Genomic DNA, 21,463 nt, shown 5'->3' with positions numbered 1-21,463 from the left:
GGTTAGTGAGAGTGAATGTGGTAACACCGTTAACTTTTACTTTGCTAACACTGGTCAAGCTTTCTGTGCCAACTGCTGAATAGGATAATAATCTTGGGAGTCTGCACACACAAAGTGAGCATGGAAAATAATTTAGTCCATGTTAACCTAACGTACTCTAGCTGATGCAGTGATGTTTTCCTGCATCTTTTGTAGTATCTAAAAATGCCCTGCACCAACCCACTGTGCTGGACTCCAGATAGCTCCTACAACTATTCTTGAGTTCTTTCAGCTTCATGTTCGCAATTAGACCCAGATTGTTCATGCACTTTTCTGTCCATACTCCAATTCATCTTCACTCAGGGTCCTCACTTCCCTCTCTAACACAGTCCTTTCCATCCATGTGCCAAAAAACCTTCTTTCTTGTCTCTCTTGCTTCCTCTTTATTTCAGTCTGCTGCAGTTCAGGTCATATTTCATTCCCCCATTCTGACTCCCTTTCTTCTGTCAGTGCCACTGAGATATTTACTACTATCAACTGAGGAGTCAGTAATGGTTTCTTGCAGATTTCTCTGGGGGGTTGTGATGATTTGATTCTTTTTTCTTCTAGGTAAAAGCAGTGAAGTTCGGACATATTTTGGTAATTGATGAGGCAGACAAAGCACCGACGAATGTTACCTGTGTCTTGAAAACTTTGGTAGAAAGTGGGGAAATGGTTTTGTCAGACGGAAGGCGAATTGTTGCCAGTAAGTAGATAGTGCTTTGATCATTTACAACAAAACATAACATGTTGCTTTTTTCAGCAATTACATTATTAATTAGAGCCCCAGAAGAGTCTAAATTGAAAAGAAATACATATATTTGCTGCCAAAAGGTTAGCAATTAAAGAATTTGGAGTGATTTTTTTTCCTCTAGAAAATGATTTTAAATGTATGAGATGTCAAATATTTGTGTTTCAAAGATTACTTCATAAGCTACTTTTACAACACCCACAAGCATTTTCTTATATTAGTATTATCATGAATTTTGTGGAGGAATTAAAAAACTAAGTTGAATTCTTGACAGCTTATTCACCATAAAAAATAGAGATCTAGTTGACCAAATTATGATTTTGGTTCTGCTCATCTAAATAGTTGGGGTATAATTTTGTCAGATCCAAGAAAAAAGATGAGAGTGTATCTAAGCTAGATTTTTTAAGAGTTTTATCTAATAAAATATTGTGTATTTTCATTATTTTAAGATTTCATGCAGCATGAGAATATTTTGTAATTGGAATTTTATTCACATGTATTGCAGGAGCTAAATATTTTTTATGATTTTTCAAAGAAAGACCAGTGCTCTTTTGATGTTAGTAGACACTGTGCTTTATGTAGTGAGTCAACACTTAGCTGGTTGTTGCGGCCCGAAGGGAGTCGTTCAGGACGACCTCCCTTCCCTTGGGGCCAAACGACCAAGTTCGTGATGCCCTTGGACTGAATTAAGGTGAAACGACACCAGCCAACCAGTTTTAAGATTTATTAAGGCAAAATGGAATCAACTAACTAGACACGTCCCGCATCACACGTTTAGGAGAAAGAGAGGAAAAGGGGAAGACAGAGAGAGAGAGAGAAAGATAGATATCACCACCAGTGGATCCAGTGGCGTCTGGTTCTGCTGACTCCGCTCGAGTTCCTCAGTCGTCGCAAGCAAACCCCCCCCGCCCCTTTATTCACACAGTCTGCAGTCTTTATAGGTTCTTGCCCCACCTCTGGGAGATGCTTCCTCGCTTCCCATGCAGATTAACTGTCATGCGCAGTCCGCCTTCTCGGAACCTTCCAGAAACGGGCTGGGGCATCTGGGGGTCTTCTGCTCATGCACAGATGGCAAATGAGTACATGCGGTTCGTGCCCTAGAGATGACCTTCTGCCCTTTTCACGCCCTTTTTACCTCGTGCAGGTGCACGAGGTTGTTTACCTCGCGGACAGCTCCCGGGGGTGCCGGCGCAGCATTGCCCAATGCGCCTTGGCAGCAGCGGCTTTGCAGCAGCAGCAGCAATGTCGAGACAAAACCGCATGTAGAGAACCGGTCCTCTACACTGGTGCAATACTGAGTTGTGCCTGTGATTATAAACTGTAGGGTTTTTTTTTTATAACTTGCTAGCCAATCACACTTAATACTGTAGTTTTGTAGATGAGCTGAAAGGATTCCCAAATACCGTGTGCCAATGGAGACATGTTGCCAGGAAGCAAGAGGAGCCAGTCTGATTCATTTTCGAGAAACAGCCTTCACATGTCTCTGGCTTTTCACAGACTTTTTTTAATATATGCAGGGCAAACTTCAGTCCTGTTTTCCCAGACCAGAAGATGCCAGACCTCTATAAAAAGATCCTTTCTTCACCGCTTGTCTCAGCAAGGTTAAATTAAACATGAATAACATTAGTAGTCCTCGTTCCAAGAACAGTTGATGTATTTTTTTTGAGTGAAACAATTCAGCTAAATTTTTGTGAAATAAATTATGAAATTTTAAAATGAAACCTAAAACACTCAGAGACAAAGGCCATGCTATTAAGTTGTTGAGAGGTTTGTTGTAACTATTAGGTCTTTTTGTAGTTGGCTGATACATCACAAAGCTTAAATATGTATTTATTAAATTTTTTTTGTTTTCCAGATTGTGCTAATACAGAGAGGAGAGAAAATGTAATAGTAATTCATCCTGATTTTAGAATGATAGTTCTAGCAAACAGACCTGGATTTCCTTTCTTGGGTAATGACTTTTTTGGCACGCTAGGTAAGTCATTCATATTAAATGATGATCTCTAGTAGAACTGATTGATAGAATGACTGTCTTTATTTTATTAGATTTCAAGGGAGAGGGGATCCTTATGCACATCAGTGTTGTTTTTCACATAAGACACTCAGGGTGGGATTCAGTTTAAGTATGTTAATGTAAGTATCTGAGCTTGCCCTGAAGTGCACACCTGTATGTGGTCATCTGCCTTACAACAAGAGTTGTTTTATGGGATCTAGACAACCACAGAAGACAGACAAAGATACAAGAAGTCTTTCATAATGAGTCTTTATTGTGTATAAGAAAGTATAAGAAAAACATAAGCTATAAGCAGTTTGATACCTCAAACCAATGGTTAATACACCTGCTCACTGATTTTTCCTATGTCAAACAAGCCACTGGCCAAGTGCTGTCCTCTTCAGTAGAAGAGGTGAGTTTGATGGATCATTCTTTTTTCTGTCCCCCTCAAGAGGGGCTACTGTCTTTTATAGTGCTAGCACTATGCCACCTGCTTGTTAATCCTCATTAGCTTCTCCATGCACATGGCTGGTTTATGACAGGCCTTCTCAAAATGTATATATCTGACAAGATATTGAAGTCATCCTAGTTTCATGTAGCCACATCCAAATATCACATCAAAGCTTTTCATATCAACAACAGTTTCTTTTGAACAAGCTCTTGTTAGTTCCTAAAAATCCTATATAGCAGCAAAAAGATTCCCCACAGCTTCATCTGCCAGCAAAAACAGAGATCTAAGAGAAGTTGATATTGTGCAAGGGTGAGTAATGAAGAAGTCTGTGTATTGGCCTGTGCCAAGGTATTGGCTTAGGTTAGTCTAAGTCTGCCTGTGGCAAGGTTTTGGTGGTGTTACACCTGGAGTACCAGCTGAATAGCTCTCCAGACTCCGCTGACTGTATTGTCTACTTACGATATTGTCCACATAAGCTTAGCCACTTATGTGCAGGTACCTTGATTTGTGTGTCTTTACTTATCTGTTAGTTGAATCCCACACTCAGTGATATCTTGTTTGTTATGCTTATTCTGCAAAAAATAATAATGTACCTCATAAAAGTAGGAGCAAACACAACTCAGTATTGCAAAATAGCTTTTTGTTTTTCAGGTGTAGTTTCCAGTGAATGGGCATTCCATGTCAGAGACCCACTGGCATTGAATTTTACTCAGCTATGTTGCCCCAAGATGTTTTTATTACAGCCTATTTCTTTTCCATGACTTAATTTCCCCCTCTTCTCATATGGACACTCTAAAGAAAACTGATTATCCCAGTAGAATTGTATTTGCCTCACATGGCAAAGGTTGGGTTCAGGTTTTTGTCATCTTTGTTGATTTTATTTTTCAAGCATGGGGATCTCTCTGCTTCTAGCCCCGGTCCTTTTTCAGCAGAATCTAGTCATGCTTCTGCACAAACTTTTATGATTTTTAAATATTCTTTACAAATAAATTCACTCTTACAGAATTTATGAGTGGGGCAAATATAATGTAAATGTATGTAAAGATTAGCTTGACAAATTTCCTACCACACTTCAGGGTATACAAAGGGAAATGAGAAACCCAGTATTTCCTCCAGACCTCACAGGATTTGCTTTAGGGCACTCCTGAGTATCAAGATTTTCCTGCATCTGCTGGTGTTCTGACAGCATTTACAGATTGGTCCCACTCAACCTGTCTTATTTTTTCTTTAAAACTTTTTTTCTTGTCTTCTTTTCTTTGTTTGTACATTCATTTGATTTGTGCCTCTTCTTGAAGTTAATTTCTCCCTTGTGATCACCTTCATGAAAAGGGAGGAAGAGACCTCTGTGTTTTCTGGAACCCATATGTTCTTCATAACAAGTTCATCCTATGCGTTTTTCTAAGTGGTGGGGGTTTTTTTGTTTGTTAGTTTGTTTTTTCAACAAACAGATACTCAGCATCCTCTTGACCAATCACTTTCATTTAAGTTGCTGTATGAAATTTAAGGAGGCTGTTGTTTTGCTCTCTCTTTATAAATTACTTAACTGTATGCTTTTTCCTTTTAGGGGACATTTTTAGTTGCCATGCTGTTGATAATCCCAAGCCACAGTCTGAATTGGCTATGCTTAGGCAATACGGTCCAGATGTTCCAGAGCCAATTCTTCAAAAATTGGTAGCTGCTTTTGGAGAACTCAGGAGTTTGGCTGACCAAGGAATTATTAACTATCCCTATTCAACTAGAGAAGTTGTGAATATTGTAAAACATTTACAGGTACTGTACCTCAAAATCAGATTCCATAAAAATGAAACAAAAATGCATGAACAATAATGGCATATCTTTTCTAAAAGCTTCAAATTTTATACTAAAAATTAGTAGCAATCAACTCAAATTTTCAGTGAAAAGATTTGCATTTTGAAAGAACAAGCACATTCAGATGTTGAGATACTCTTAGGATGAGGATCACAGATGTAGACAAGTAGTTATTTCTTGTACATTTTTACTTAAAGACACACAGAATACTTGTGATTCTGTTCTTCCATTATGTTTAATATGTGATAATGATAAAGTGAAAGTAGTATGCATTGTTATACTAGTCTACATTATAAAATTCCCTAGTCAGTATACAATACTTTAAGAAGAATGTGACTGTTCAGTTTATGCAGCTATGAAATTTCTGTTTTTAATCATCTCACTGGGGAGACTCTGCTGCATAACAGTAGTACCCCACAGGTTGAATTTGTTTTAGGAAAATGTTACATGGATAGTGACTTAGCCAACAGGTATTTCATTACCACAATTGCTTCCTGCACACGTTTTAAGTGTGAAATCATGAAATCTAATTTAATAAAGACATTTCTAAAATACCAGTAGATTCTGACTTATATCCTTATAAATTGAAGCATATTTTTTGTCTGAGGTATTTGAAATGTAAAATACCTGAATCCTCTTTGAAATATTTTCTTCTGTTTATAATCATAAAGAGGGTAATTTATTATTTTATAGTGTATTTCTTGGATTATTGAAGCTTAGTGGAAATATTAATGTAATAATTATGATTAGAATATAATTTCTCAAATTCTTTGACCTATTCTTTCTGTGTTTAACAATGCATAATATAATAGGGCTGCATGATGGTTTTAGTTTGTGTTTATGTTCATATTCACCCATATAGACATACATTTAGATCCTGCAGCTTAGAATTACTTCTTAAATTTTTCAATTTGTTTAGACTTTGAGGGAGGAGATTTTTGTGTTCTGTAGTCTGTAGAGTGCCATGAGGTCTAGTGACATGGTGAAACAGTGCTACTATAATAGAAATGCAGAAAAAACGCATGAACAATAACTTTATACTCAGGGTTCACAAAATTCTGACACAGAAGCTGGGGAATCTATCCAAATAAACTTGTAAATGAAATACTTTATTAGGATGCCATACCAGTTGATAGGTATTACCATATTCATAGAAGCACATACCATGTTGATAACGTTGCTGGTGTATTTCAACACACATCTGAAATGAAACTGGAAAAAGTATAAATTGAGGAATAATTGCTGTACTGATGAAAAGCTGATGTTTAGGAGCTTTTGTTAAGTGATCCCTTTCCTGTCTTCATAGTTTTTGGCTCTTCCTACCTACCTTCTTACCTTTCTTCCTTCATCTTCTGTCTCCAAATAATCTCTAGCTGCAGTGCCCTCTATCACCAACTGGTGCTGAAACACATGGACTCACTTCTTTTCTTAGTGTGTGAACAGCATCCAGTAGGAGATTGGAAGAGCTGCATTGCTAATTGTCATAAAGACAGTTTTTCTCTGCTTCTGCTTCCTTCACTTAAGCAGATGAGTGTGGTCAGTGGAAACTGGCACTGGGCATGGATGAGGGAGGAAGTTTTTGTTGGTTTTTTTTTTTGGTCACCTCTTTCTTTCAAAGTCAAGTGTAAATATCCAGATATATCTCCAACATGCATCTCTGATTTCTTCTATAACATTTGTCTTCAAGATCCTAGTGTCTTTGAAAGGATTCAGCATTTTGTTTACTGTAGCTTGTTTTTCAATCTAAATGATAAAAAAGCCAGGAGTAGCCAAATGTAAACAATGAATATAAACATAATGGTTATTCTAAAGTAAGAGGCTTTTAGGTCTTCAGGTAGGGGAGAGAGAGGAAGGAGGGAAATGAGTCAATGAAATTGCTGGTCCTTAGGAAGGAAGGAGGGAAGTTAGTCATATTGTTAAACAATTTGCCTTAGAGCAGTTCCACAGCCCCACTTTCTTTGTACTATTGTTTTGATTTCTTTCACATAATTTTGGTATTTTTTAGCTTCTTCATAAAAGGGTTGGAAATTTGGGAGAAATAATTGCTGTTGATTACTGTTATCTGAAAGCACATGTGAGCACTGGGGCTAGTCGTTTTAGAGAATATTCTGATTACTGTGACATCAACATGTAATTAAACTGTGCTAATCTCTGCACTCTGATTAATTGTGGTCTTCAACATGTAGAACTGTGTCTACAGCGTAGTCATACAGGCATTTTTGCATAGTGATTATGCAAATAGGGAACTCATAGCACTTAGGTTGTAGCTGTAGTTCAGGTTCTGTACTGCATTCTGTGCTGAGCTTTTCGTAAGGAAAGAGGTTTTTTGATGAAGCTTGGGCTGCCAAGCTAGTTTGAGGACCTCTAACAGCAGGCACGAAGAAGATTGTCTACTTCAGTTGCCTAACTTGGATGGTACAACTGTTTCCCCCCGTTGATTGAATTTGAGTCTTGCAGCTCTAGATAGCAAGTAATCTGAATATATGCACTCTCCTGCAATTGTCAGATTGTGTCAAATATTAGAGGTATTGATGCTAATAACTGGCTTTTGGGTAAGTAGGCATCCCTGCTCTCCCTCCATTGGGTTTCCTTCATTGTTTCTGTGCAATCTAGTTTACAGGTTTTCACTAAACCTTTTCTATGTCATTTTGCAGAGTCCAGATTCACCCAGTATCCCTGGCAGATGTTAATCAGACAAGCCACATTATTCCAAATTAAACTGAAATAGCTTTTCTACTGACTCTGTTGAGCTTAGGAAACAAGATTTTTCTGATATGTCGTCTTGTCTTGTTTGTCTGAGATTGCTTTTTCAAACCGTGAATGTCTAAGGTACCTTCTCGTCCTGGAATCTGCTAATTGTCAGGCCTTTACACCTGTTCAGTGAAGTTTTGTGCTAAGATAAGAGAAGCTTAATATTTTTTTTTCTGTTTAGCCTAACCTCAAAAAGAAAGTAGGCTTATCCAGTCACAGTCTGTATTGCTTCTCTCCTTGCTGCCCCACACACACCAGTAGACTTTTACCCTTTTGGCCAACTGCAGTCAATATCAGTCAGCAGTTTTCAGAGATAATTAGGTTTCTGCTGGTTTAATCAAAATCAGTGGCTGTGTAACAGAGAAGAACAGACTGACATTAGTTTCCCAGTGAAAGGAAAGGCAGGGGGAGAGTTCAACTATTTTGGTTGGCAGGAGGTGATGCCCACCAAACACAAAATGCTGGTTAATCGATTAACATGCACGTAGCTCAGGCTGAGCCATAGGATGTGTTGCGTCTTGCCCAGCTGACAGAACAGATGAGGAGCTGGCAGAACTCAGTGGGAGGGCCTCAGGGACACAGGAGAAAGGTAAGGGTTGGGAGGAATTTGCAGATGGGGAGAGATCTGTTGGTATCATGGCGGCAGGATTAGGCCTTTAGCGTGGTGTTGGCAATATGGGAAATGCGCAGGGATCTGAAGTCACAAAAATACATAGGAAAGTGAGTGATAGTGAGAACACAAGGTAGAAATCCAAAATAATACAGACTTATTAGATCTTTTCTTACCAGATAAATTGTCACTTTGTTTTCAGGAGTGCCGGTAGGAGTGAGTAGACCTCGGTGTATATAAAATAACTTAAAATTCCTTATTTGTACTTGCAAACTCTTTTTTTCCTGATACTTTTTAAGTAGACTATAGCAATACATGTATTCATGGAAACTTAGATCTGTAAAAATAGTGATTTTTCACCAAGCCAAATTCTGTAATAATTTTGCATCAAATAAAGTATAAAATGTATATGATACAATATTATTAAAAGCAAAAATCATGTTACTGATTATTTTAAGAAATAGCCTAGAATCTAAAATGTGAAAGTACTCAAACATACACACAGAGGTGTTGCTTGTAAGGGAAGGAATCAATGAATGAGAACCAGACACACTGATGAGAGATCAATATTTTCTCCAGTAATCTGGTTTTAAAAATCAATAGAAACCAAATGATTTTTAAAAAAATGTTCAACTCAAATGCTCAAACTTTTTTTTTTTTTTTTTTTTTTAACTTCAAGTGAACTGTCATTGCCTTTCTTCAGTAAGCAGTTATCCAGGCAGTTATTAAAAAGTGGTTGAATTTGTACTGATTGAAACAAGAGAGTTACAGTTTTTTAATAAGTGAAGTGAAGGGCCTTTTGGCAAGTACTTGTGTTCAGAACAGTTTTTTGACAGCGGTGATCAGTTGTGCCTGAGGAAATAAGTTTTATAAGATGTCCTACTGGTACAGGAGGCACAGAACTATCAGCACCATTCATTGAGGAGAAGGGCATTGGTGTCAGAATGATTCGGAAGAACATGGAAATACTTGGAAACTATTAGTGAAAACAAGATAATATTTGAGGCACTTCAAGGTTTCTGCAGTCTCTAGTATAGGGCAGGTAAATCAATAGGTGCTGCGTGAACGAGATAAATTGGTGCCAGTTTGTTGGCTGCACTTTATCGTAATAAAATAATAATGAAATATTTATGCTGTCTTATGCTGTGTAGTTAGAACATCTGTTGGAAGGAACCTGTGTTTCATTCAGTAAGGCATAGACATTTTAAGCAGGATGGCACAGGCTATAGGACAACTTTATAAAAAAGAAAAAACAACAAAGAACCTTTCTTCATTTCAATTAATTCCACTATATCAGTTCAATGACTGCTCTGTCAAGGCTTCTAAGTCTCCTGGGAGATAAAAAGGCTGGAAAATTTGTTTTCTTCTTGCAGTACAGCAATAATTAATAGGTGTAGGAAGATGAAATAGGCTAGTTCTGAAATCTGGAAGGACATGGCTGGCCATAAATCATCAGTCCAGTTCACTAACAGAAGTTAACACTTCCTTTGTTGGAAATACTAATGAAAGTTTGAAAAACCTTTTTTCCTTATGTCAGCACGTTTCAGGTAGTATTTTTCACTAATTAAAAAAATGTTTGTGTATCTTAAGTGAATTTCTGTTTGTACTAAAATCCATCCTGGCATCAATGGCTGAAAGTCATTTTTGGTAAATAAGCAATGTATCTTCTGCTTTTCTATATTCAACATTAAGAATCAGAATTGTTAAATGAATTGTGTAGTTGAGTACATGAATGCATGTATTTGTGTCATATCTTCCTACTTAGCAGAAGGCAGTTCTAAATTTAAAATACAGGCTATATTTAGTTACATTATGTTTCAGTGGTTAGCCCCTTGGTTTTTAGGTGTATAATAAAAATGATTACTAAAGACAAGACTAAAACTGATTATTTAAATCATTTTTTCCTACTTAATTAATTCAGGTTTAGTGTCAGTATCTTGTTTCTGACTTGAATCAGTGTTCCTTCTTTATTCAGGAAATTTAAAAAGCATTGATGACTTGCGCATCTATAAAAGCTGAGCAAAGTTACTGTTGAAACTCTTCACATTAAAAGTGTTTTATAATGTGCTGTAACTTAATAGAGATATTCAATAAAAGAATTTGGGGGGCTTTTTTTCTTCACAGAAATTTCCAACTGAAGGATTGGCAAATGTTGTTCGAAATGTATTTGACTTTGACTCCTACAACAAAGAAATGAGTGAAATTTTAATCAGCACTTTGCACAAACATGGGATACCTATTGGAGCAAAACCGACCAATGTACAGCTGGCCAAGGAGTAAGAGTAACATAAGATATATATTAAGAAGACAGGTCTCTCATGATCACTCTTTTGATAGTCTGTTATCTTTCTGCTAACTGATTTAAGAACAACCTGGAATACTTGAAGCCAATTCTCCTTTTGCTCAAGTTTTGCTTACTACAAATAAGTTATAACAATTTAAAATATTATATGATAGAGTATTTGCTTATTACTAATATTAATCTTTAGTTAATGTGCATGTACACATTGATAGTTTGTATGGTAAACAGATACACATAAATAAAGGGAAATACTTGTTTCTTTTCCTGTGTTTTTTAATTGAATTGCAACTCATTTCTGTCAGTTATTTGCCACCTACAGCAGTAGCAAAAGAAATAAGGTGTCTTCAGTGGGACTGGGATTTTGTCTTTAATACTCTCAAAAGGCTCTACAAAAATGCTTCTACAGACTATGACAACGCACTTAAGCGTTTAAGCTCTAAAAACCACTTTTGTATGTGTCTGTGTATCAATATTCCTTAATTATATTGGTGGTTGGCACATTGCACTGTATTTTTTCAGGATTTGGAATGAAAATAGCTAATTTTTTAGAATAAATTGTAAAATTAAAACAGATTTAATTCATTCTTGTACACTTCACAGAGAAAAGGCTTAAGTAAATCATATTGAAAAGTAGTTAGAAATCTTACTCTGGCTTGAACTCTGATACATAATTTGTTTATGGAGAAACAAATATTTCCCTTTAATGAAGAAAGCTTTCTAAAGAACTGGAAGGGATTTATGGAAAATTCAGTTTTCTGTCAGATGTACTACTTCTATATTTGCTGAGGGACTGATTCCCATGACATGATGTCTTGATGATAGGTGTCAGTGTGTAGGTTTCTCCTGCTGGAGCACCACTGTTATCATACCTAGCATCCTACATATACCTATTAAAATAAGACTGGCAGTCTAATGACTGTGGGTGAACCTTTTCATTTTGATGACTGAAGCATTACATACCTCCGGAACCGATGCTTGATCTACTACAGCATATATCAAATTGACAGTGCACACTTGGAATTCTGGACATAGTTTCTTTGCTAAATGTCACTTGGAAATTTCTGTTTCAGAGAATTACAATATTTGTTGGTTTTGAGAAATTTTCATTTAAAAATTGTATATAATTTTTAGAAGTATTAGATGTAGGTTTACATGGATGAATTGGAGAGGAGTGCTTAGCAACGTGAATATCAGAGGCTTAGGAAACATAAGAGGAAGGACTGCTGGAACGGAGGACTCTTCAGTGTAGAAGAGAAAAGACAGAAGAAAGATTAAAGGATCTGATCATTCTGAGTCAGGAATCGTTTCATATCCACTGTTTTTTTAGGGCAGGTTATACCTATAGAAAACCCTGCAAGATGCTCATCAAAAACTTCATTTGGTTGACAGCCACGCTCTGTACACTGAAAGCCAAGAAGGGGAGAAACTACAGGAGAAGTTCACAAGCAGTTGATAAGAGCAACTTATCAGGATGGGACCGGGCTGACCACCTGGCTCTGGTGGTGCAGTGATCTTGGTCTCAGTATCTCACTTGCATCCCCCCACAGCTGGGTTTTCAGATTATCCCACTGCTCCATGCCAAGACAGCCTTGCTGCTGGATTTAACCCTATGGAGCTTGCAAACCACAGGCTGATTATCCTGAGTTATGGAGACATCTTTCAGGAATGGTTTAGGTGTAGTTGATTCTGCCTTGGAGTTAAAGAAAGCCTGGGTAACCTCTCCAAGTTGGTTCCAGCCTGCATTGCGAACTCCCTTGATGTACTCATTGAGGCAATGGGATATGGTATTTGGACCACTGCAGAAAAGGGACTTCCCCAAGCCACCAGGTGTTTAGATCTAGAGTATGAGTACTGACCTTCTCTACACTGTTTTGCGGAAATTTGAGGGTAGAATAATGGTGCTAATCTAGTCCTTCCCACTTCCTTCAGAAAAAAACCTAAGTTATACCTAAACCCTTCTTATCTGATGTTTGTCTTGATCCAAGCTTAAACACCTTCAGTGATGGAGTTCTGTAATCTCCCTAAGCAAGCCAGTCTTATTCTTAAATATCCTTGCCCTTAGAAAGTCATCTCTAGACTAAATACATCCAGTTTTCCCTGTTTTCTCCCTTGTTTTTAAGGCTTTTGGTTGTTTCTGTTTCTCTCTCTCCTTTTCTTTCTCCCCCCCCCCCCCAGCTGATCCATGTCTGTCTTTAAGCATTGTGCCTAAAATTGGATGGCGTAGTTCATGCTAGAGTTGAGTAGAGTAGTAGAACTATTTCCTGCAGCAGTCCCTTTTATGAATCCCAGTATGCTTATCTTTCTTGCAACATGTAACTCATATCTAGTTTTCTGAACATACCATATCCCCTTCAGCAGAACCACTGAATAGCACTCATTCCCTTTCTACTGTTTATGCAATCAACTTTCTTCCTAGATGTGCTGCTTTGCACTCCTCTTAGTGTATTGTATTATATTTTTTCAGACCATTTCTCTAACTTGTCAAGATCACTTCCAGTTTTATTCCTGTCTTCCTGCCTGTTTACAGTATCTTACAAGTTGGTGATCTGTAGATTTACTGTGCATACTTTCTACAGTGTCCTGTTGACAACAGCGTACCCAACAGGGCTTGACTTGTGTACCCCAGCCTTAATTTGCAAGACTTCAAAGACTTACTGGCTGGCGTGATAAATTGCACAATGGTTTTAATAAATAAAGCAAAAATTAGGATGAAACTCCAAACCTATTCAGCCGTAGGATTTAAATCCATATCTGCAATAAAATCATTGCTATTCATAAGAATGCAAATCCTCAAATTATGTAAGAGGTTTTGTGATACAGACACTAGCACATTTCCAGGAGACTCTAAGACATGAAAATCATTATACTGATATACTGACTCCTTTATACAGGTACTTTCTGGCATGTGTTAACATGTCTAGTGGATCCAACAATTTGTGAATCTTTATTTTATTTTAATACATTTCGAAGAAGCCTTTCTGTCTGTCACCTATTACTTAATCAGAAAACCTGTAGAAATCAGAATTATTTAAATCCCTGCTGAAATGTAAGTGCTGTCAGTATAGGAACAAAAACACATGAGACACCTGAACACACTACAATACAGTGTCCCAAGAGGATGAATTTCAAGGATTGTATCCAACTAAAATTACAGGGAAATGTAACAGTAACCCATATGGGAATTTTAGCTAAGGCTCTGGAACTAATATACCTACTCTTAGAAGGGAAGATCAGGTGGTCACTAATTGCCAAAAGTTCTTGCAGTAGTTATTGTTTCAAGTGAGATCTTCATTTGTAGAAGCGAATTCATTTATTTCGAAAATTAATGTCATATATTGGACTTCTTCTATATGGTTTCATGCTGTCTTAAGAGATTTTGAAGCAATTGCTAAGCTGAAATTATAGATATCCCTCAGAAAAATCTTTCATCTACTCAGATATGGAAGCAAAATGTTAACCTCTAGGTATCTTTTCTTTCAGAGACTGGCCCAGTATTATTATGAGTTCCAGTTCTTCTGTAGCATATTTGTTCTGTGAAAATTTCTCCTGTTCTGATATTAAATGGATAGAATTCTACTTAATTCCTAAGACTTAATATGATGGTGAAACAGACTGTAGAATTGAACTAGTTTATATTATTTGTCACTACAGAATGTTTTTTCTACTGTTTTTCAAGTAAAGTAATGCTTGACTTTTTCCCCGTCTAAACGCTGTAGACTTTTTGTTTCCGTGAGGTTTTGTTTTGACATAAGATGACTATTCTTGAAGACACTGATACGTTCAGTATTGTCAGCTTATAACAGAGTGATATTGTCTTTATCTCGTAGTATCACCTTTTCAAAAATTTGTATTTTTCCTACTCTAGAGATAAAGCAGATGGATTGTCCAGCCTGCATTGCCAAAATGTAGTGGTAAAATGGATAACTCATTCTAGTAATTCATTATCTTTCTTTGTATACAATGAAACTGTGTCTTCCCATTAACATCTATTATGTCACATTTGTCTGTATTGTTTTAGTGTGCCATTTTGTTACACAGTTCAGAGCATTTGAAATTCCTGGGTGAAATGGCATACAGCTCTAATTCTGGCATTCGTTCTTAGTGAAATTTCCACTCCATTTTTTTCTGCTGTCACTACGTATTTCCAAGTGCTTTCTATAACCTGAATATTCATTTTATATACTGAATGTGATCTTATGTAAATTTTAATGAGTCTGCTATTCTCTTGAGAATCTCTCTTTCAAGTACTTTGTGGTCAAATGTTGGACCTGGAGCATATCATATATGTCTCTTGTCCATCCCATGTGCTGGGGCTGGGGGAAAAGGGTTTCTAAAACAAAAGATTTTTGCATAAAATACAGAGATCTGGTTGGTAAAGAAGGTTCCTGGTTTCAGACTATATTTTATTCAAGTTGAAAAATTAGGTGGGATGAAAGTCTAGCTAAATAGAACACAGACTGTTATTTAAGCCCGTGAATAATACATTCAGTTCCAACATGGAGCTGGTTTACGAGATCACATATTGAATAGTTTTGTTGCCTGTCATAATTCATGTCTGAAGCTGTACTAGTTACGATAGCCAGCTTGAGAGATTTTTATTCACAGAAATTTTATTCTTACAAGATTCTTAGCCTTTTTCCAATATCTTCTCAAAAAGTGAAATGCATAAATTTGTAAAGCAAGTTCTATTGACTTTTTTAAAATTAGCCTAAACTGACTTTATTTTCTAAAATCAGAAAGGTACAAGTCAAAAGAAATTGGGTACTATAGGTGTCAATTTGAAAAGTTTTCCAGCAGCAGAAGCCTCTAGAGAATTACTTTTTGACAGATTGCCTCTCCTTCGAATGCTGTGTATGAAGAAAATCTGACTGAATAATAATTTTAATGTAGAATTGCTGTCTCAGATGTAGTTCTTGTGCACATCACCTTTTCTAAACAAAAGTTCTACTTATATAACCATTTTATGGACAGCAGTGAATTCTTGTAGAGGACCAGGATGTAAAATTAAGAGTAAACTAACATAAAAATATATTTTTTAATTTTTCTTAACCTGCAGGCTTTGACAGAGCCATAATGAAAGAACTGACTAGGAATAATTCCTTTTAAGTCTGGGCTTTTTTTACAATCTTACTGCAGTCTGTCGTGTAGGTTTTCTGTGCTACAAACCTTTTCCAGCTTTTGAGGAAAGCGTAAATCAAGGTTCATTGTGTATGCTACAGTTGGAGGTAGCGATGGAGTTTCAGCAGAATTCTTACCAAACCTGTATACTTTTCTACACCCATCAGATCTCTTTGCTTCTCAGATTTCTGCCAACAGTGGCATCTCCGTAGCATTCTGTCTGCCTTTTATTACATAAAAAGCATTTGGTTCATTCAGTTGATTTGAATACTGCACTATAGCAGGAGTGCCTTGTCAAGCTTTTTACTAATACTGTCACTTCAAGTTACCTTCAAAACTTGCTTGTTACCTATAAGTCTTGGGGAAAGAAAATTGCCTCCCTACTCCAATACACATAGTATATACTCACTAGAGGAAAAATGTTAAGAAATATGGACATCTTCAGTGTGGTCATGTTGTTCCTGTCTCTCTTCACCCTCACTCACTCCTGATAATCATTCAAGAGGCAGATTGATTATAAGACCTTTAATGACACCAGCCAGGTCTGTATGAGAGAGCACTAGGAAAGCAGTGATAGAGTTAAAAGAAATCCGAAAGATTAAGATCCCTATTACTCTTGACAAAGGAACTTCATTTTCTCAGTTCTGTTTTTTTCCTAAATTCTGGTCTACCTTTCCCTTCTGTTTGCCATTCATGATGGCTTAGTCTGCTGCTCCAGAGGAACTAAATCATTCAGAAACAGGGAAGTGAATAAACCTCAAGAATCTAGGAGAAAGGCAAAATTACTTTTCCTGAGAGAAGAGAGGAACTGTTAGCAAAGCAAATTTCCAGAAACAGAGTGGAAATGTTTTGCTTCTTTGGGAATGCAATCTGTAATTCTGTTGCTGTATAAAGCAGGGTATTTGGTTAAAGCTGGTTATTAACATATGTTTTATTTTAAAATTTAATAAGTGTTCATGATTATTAGTGAACCCGTTGATTTCTAGGATGTTGCTCATGGGAGTAATGTGCAAGGAATTAAAAACTAAGTCCAAATCCTTGTGGTAGATGATGTTCCATTGAGCTAGCAGGAAACAATTATTGCTGATTATAGGCGTATCAGAGGTTATACTACTCATAGCAATCATAACAAAAAAGTCTTCTGTTTCTGTTTGAACACAAGACAGTTTTGGCTCAAGAAATAACCAAAGTTTTGCCAACAAATCATTCTGAAACCCAAATGGAAGCTTAATGTAGAATTCACATTCATGGATATTCTGACATGTCTAATGATTTGACTGTTTGCCCTTTTTCTGTGTGCATGAATGCCAAAATGTGAATCCATCTTCATGAATCACAGAATTGTGCATGTATTAAAATAGTACATCCTGAACATTTTTTTCCTAATGGTCTTCAATGTTGTAACCTAAACCGTATTGTACTTGAATTTCTTTTGACTCTGTGTTAATTTCTGTTCTTAATTTGGGAAGAAGCAGGCTAGACTAGCTAGTTGTAAAGAATGGAAAAATGCAAACTGAAGTGAGGAAGAATGCAAAATAAATCATTCTCCAAACACTGGTATCTATTGATACTCTGAAATAGGCCACAAACAGGCAGTGAAGACTCTACTGGTTCTTTTGACTGAGAGAAAGGAAAAAATTCACTGTCCTCGTTGCATGCCCAAAAGTTCTGATTGCTGACAGCTGGATATTCACCTATGAGCGTTTAGCATCTGTCTATTTTCTATTTCAAAATAACAAAAACTGTCTTTGGCTATCTGACTGCCTTGGCAGATGGTCCAAACGCAGAATGGGGTTGGAAACTGAGTGACTTTCTCCCTGTGAGTACTGACATCTCCAGGTTGGTTGAGGTATGGTGTCAATATGGAAATTGTAATGTATGATTCTTGCATGGGTTGGAAAGATTGGAGGATAATAGTGTTTATTCCCTGCCTTTTCCTTTAAGCTCTCAATAAAACAATTTGAAAATCCCCAAAGTTCATATATATTTCAACTGAAGTTTTTGATTTGGGATCCTTTCTTACTCTGGAAAGCATATCAAGAAGAAATGAAACAAACCTCTTATATCTCAAGGTGCCAGGTTGGTTGGCAGGGAGAGGTAAATAATTATAACAGTAGGAAAAAGCTTCGTCAAAAAGGACAGAAGAGACCAAGCACAGACTTTTAACAAACATTCCAAGAGAACTTCCTTAAAATAGACTTTGGAGATATAGAAACTGGGAGAGGGAATGTCTTCAGTTCTCTTGCCAAGTTCTGTAGCCATACAATAACATATAACTGCTTGTAACACAAAATGCAGTTTTCATAGATCTGTTTAGGAGCAACTGATCCCAAATAAGAGAAACCATAAAGGTATGAGTTCATTAGCTTGAATGTATTTATGCCAATTAGAAATATCAAATTTCTTTTATTTGTTGCAAATCACTTCAGAGAGAGCAGAAGAAGAAATAAAAAATGTCATCCTATTCTGCTGTCAAGCTACCTTATCATACACCATCATTTTCTTTAGCTGTATTACCGAGTTTTCCTGTGGCCTGTATATTTCTTCCCTAAATAAAAGGCACAGGAATTAAGAAATTGCATCAAAAAAGTTAATTGAGGCTTTTGGAGATGTCCCTCTCCTTTCTGTAGGCTATGATGGCAGAAGGCAATGGCATACACTCACATCTGTGTACCACAGCCTTTGCTCACATGAGCAGTTGCAAAATGTAGGGAAGGAATTCATTCCTTTTGTTGCATGGTGAATTTGCCACTGTGTTTACTGTGCTTATTTTGCTGTTTTCTCAGGGGAATGTGCCACTTACTGGAGCTCCTTTAATTGGTGCTGTCACATCCTGCCTGAACTGAATAAAGCAAACCAAGAGAAATATTTTGATATGTTTTGGATATATTCTATTATGTATCTCAAATAATTCAGCCTGGAAAAGTTTTTCTTCTGAGGCCATATTTTGTGACAGGCTCCTTCTTTTATTATGCTGTTTAGGTTGTGACTGTATTAGTATTCCAGAAGGCTAAAATTTTTGTGATTTAAAACATAAAAGAAATGAAATGTTTTAGTGAGGAAGCACTTTCTATAAGAAAATATTCAGAAGTGGCTTGTTGGAGAAATATTGTTGCTTAAATGATTTATTCCATGTTAGCTACTGGTTAATGAATATGAAAATTCATTTGTTCCTATGCTTTTTGGCAGACTGCCGTTACCAGAACATAAATTTACGGGCTACTGGAGAATTGACGACCTAGGAAGTGCACAACAGAAACTGCTGTGTCCAACAGAAACTCAAAAAATAGATGTCAAGGTTTGTGTTCTTTTTTTAAAATGATTAAGGTTTCATATATAGGGATCTGAAAAACCTAAAATGTGATTCATTTCCTCAGGAAAAAGAGGATATACAGAGCTTCGTCTTTGTTACCTGTTTTTGTTTTTCTCTACTGACTAGGAAAAAAAAGTTTATTTTTTATTGTACCTAGCCCTCAGAATTTGAGATGTGCTTTAAAATCAGTAGATTTGGTCAGAAGTTCTTGAGCTTTTTGTGAGGATGTTGACAGTGCCATTTTTGAAGGAACTCTGAAGCTGTTTTGGATGCTTGGAGGTGGCCAGTTTCAGCCCCCAGATCTCAATTTTTGGATAAGATCTGAGACTGGAAAGAAAGCAATTTTTTGTTCTTATTTCACATGCAGCTGAATTCTTATGAGACTTTGGCACTGCCAGGTTTGAATCTGAACCTTTGATCTGATTTGACCTGCGGCCAAAGCTTTTCAGTCCTTTTCAGCTTTGAGTTCTTGGCTTAACTTTAGTAGTTATTAATTCAGTGAATAAGGAAAAACTCAACTGCACATGTGGTGTGGGGTTGAGATTTCAACTTTATATAACAAGAAATTGCCATTGAACGTCTTTATGAGAAAAAATGTTCTGATTTTTCCTTGTATGGACTGTGTTTGATCAGTGTGTGATACCTCAGTCATGTCACTGAGCAATGATGGTTTCAAACCAATAAAAAGGATAAGGAGGAAAGACATGGTTTGTATACTGTAAAGAAAATGGCAGTATGGACTTTCAGAGAGCTTGCAGAAAAGCATTTCCTTTCCCCTTTCATTTATTTAATATTTGGTCTCTTCCTATTTTTAATAGCATTAATAGTCTTGAAAAAAACTTCTAGATTTTCATAAAGAATGGTGAGTGAAATATTTTAGCAAACCCTTATTGTTATCATTTGTTTTAGGGACCTGTGTACTTAAATATTCAAGGATTTCCCGTGGAACGACATGAAGCCAGGGCCCTCAGCTTCACAGAAGAGCTTTCTTTTTGGATACTGCCTTTGAATGAAGTTAACTTAGTTTGTGATGTTGCCGTAATGAAAGGTGCAGTAAGAAAATCTAGTAACTTTTGTAATGATCCCCAATATTATAATACATGAGATATCCTGGAGATGAGGAAGAACTGGGCTGTTGATACGATAGGTGCTTGCTGACAGCCACTGTCAGAATATACAAGGGCAATATGAGTGCTATAAAAACACTGTAGTGTATTTACAGTAGTATGTATTTCTGGGAATCTTTGCAGTGGAGTATAGGAGGAATAGTGCTGTTTCTCTTTATCTACTTTCCTTTTTTTAAAACAGTAGATGAAATACAAAAATAATCAGCCATTGAAATGGGAGCCTAGTTTCATTGAGACATTCTGGTCTTCATAAGGATATGTATTCTTCTCAAACTAAATCAGAGCTTATACTGATTAAAATTATTTCTGATTGGATCAAGCCTGACTTAGTTATTTATGTTTCTTATGTCCCAAAGAGAATTGCGTCGTTGGGAATATTCGTGACTTTTTTATGGTTCATAATTAAACATGCTTATAATGTATTGTGTATTACAGACAGATTGCTAATGATCAATACTAGAATATTACCTTTTTCTGCTTGTAGCCTTAACTTCAAATACATTCACCAACTTTTATGAAAGTGAAACAGAGATCATATAGCTTTGGTTTAATTTTGAGAATTTTTTGAAGTGAGACAAGAACTGCTATATGTAAAGGTTTCCATATCAAGTTTCCATTCATCTCATATATAATTATTAAGTATAGTAATTGGAAGCAGGGGGCTTCTGGTAGGACAAAAAGGAGGGAAGACCCAGATTATAAACAAACTAGAAAGTCTGGACAGATGTGTCTTGGACTACTTGTTTGAAGAGTTAATCGCTTTGTGGCAAGAATCTGCCTGCTAACATTTAGTTAGTGTCAAGAAACATTTTCTCTCTTTATCTCAGTTTATTATATATGTTCTTTCAAAAGAGCAATGTGCAATGTCAATAACTTTTCATTAATTTTATCTTATTTTCTTATTTCAGAAGATGAAACTGAGAATGTTCTTTATGTTGCTACGTGCAATCCTGTTTCTTTGTACTTTATGAATGTTTCTAGTAAGAGTGGATACTTCGTGGATTTTTATGACCTGTTCCCCAGAACAGTTGGAAATGTCTGGCAGCCTTTTGTGACTGTGGCACCGCTGGGAAATCCACTCAAAGGTCAAGTGATTCTACATGAAGAGCAGGTAAAAAAAGAAAAAAAAAAGCTCAATGGTTAGTATGTTTAGTGATGAGGAAAGCAGTTTCATAAAGGTAGGATCCTTGAAGTGTCTTAACCTCTGTAGATTGAAATTG

The 21,463-nt window shown here is 36.5% G+C and overlaps 1 protein-coding gene across 5 annotated transcripts in view; it reads left to right on the top strand.

Moving 5' to 3' along the window:
• VWA8 (von Willebrand factor A domain containing 8) overlaps positions 1-21,463 on the top strand; it is a 187,204-nt gene that overhangs the window by 101,923 nt on the left and 63,818 nt on the right. For all 5 annotated transcript variants that reach the window (XM_026099176.2, XM_064504817.1, XM_064504816.1 and 2 more), the window contains 7 exons: positions 589-724; positions 2,625-2,744; positions 4,778-4,983; positions 10,508-10,659; positions 18,993-19,101; positions 20,026-20,164; positions 21,152-21,354. In XM_026099176.2, coding sequence (XP_025954961.2) covers positions 589-724; positions 2,625-2,744; positions 4,778-4,983; positions 10,508-10,659; positions 18,993-19,101; positions 20,026-20,164; positions 21,152-21,354 — 1,065 coding nt within the window. The remainder of the gene's footprint in view (positions 1-588; positions 725-2,624; positions 2,745-4,777; positions 4,984-10,507; positions 10,660-18,992; positions 19,102-20,025; positions 20,165-21,151; positions 21,355-21,463) is intronic.

Source organism: Dromaius novaehollandiae, chromosome 1, assembly GCF_036370855.1.
Source record: "Dromaius novaehollandiae isolate bDroNov1 chromosome 1, bDroNov1.hap1, whole genome shotgun sequence".
NCBI classification, from domain to species: Eukaryota; Metazoa; Chordata; class Aves; order Casuariiformes; family Dromaiidae; genus Dromaius; species Dromaius novaehollandiae.
The sequence above is the reverse complement of the archived record's forward strand: the minus strand, read 5'-3'. Positions and strand labels throughout refer to the sequence as shown.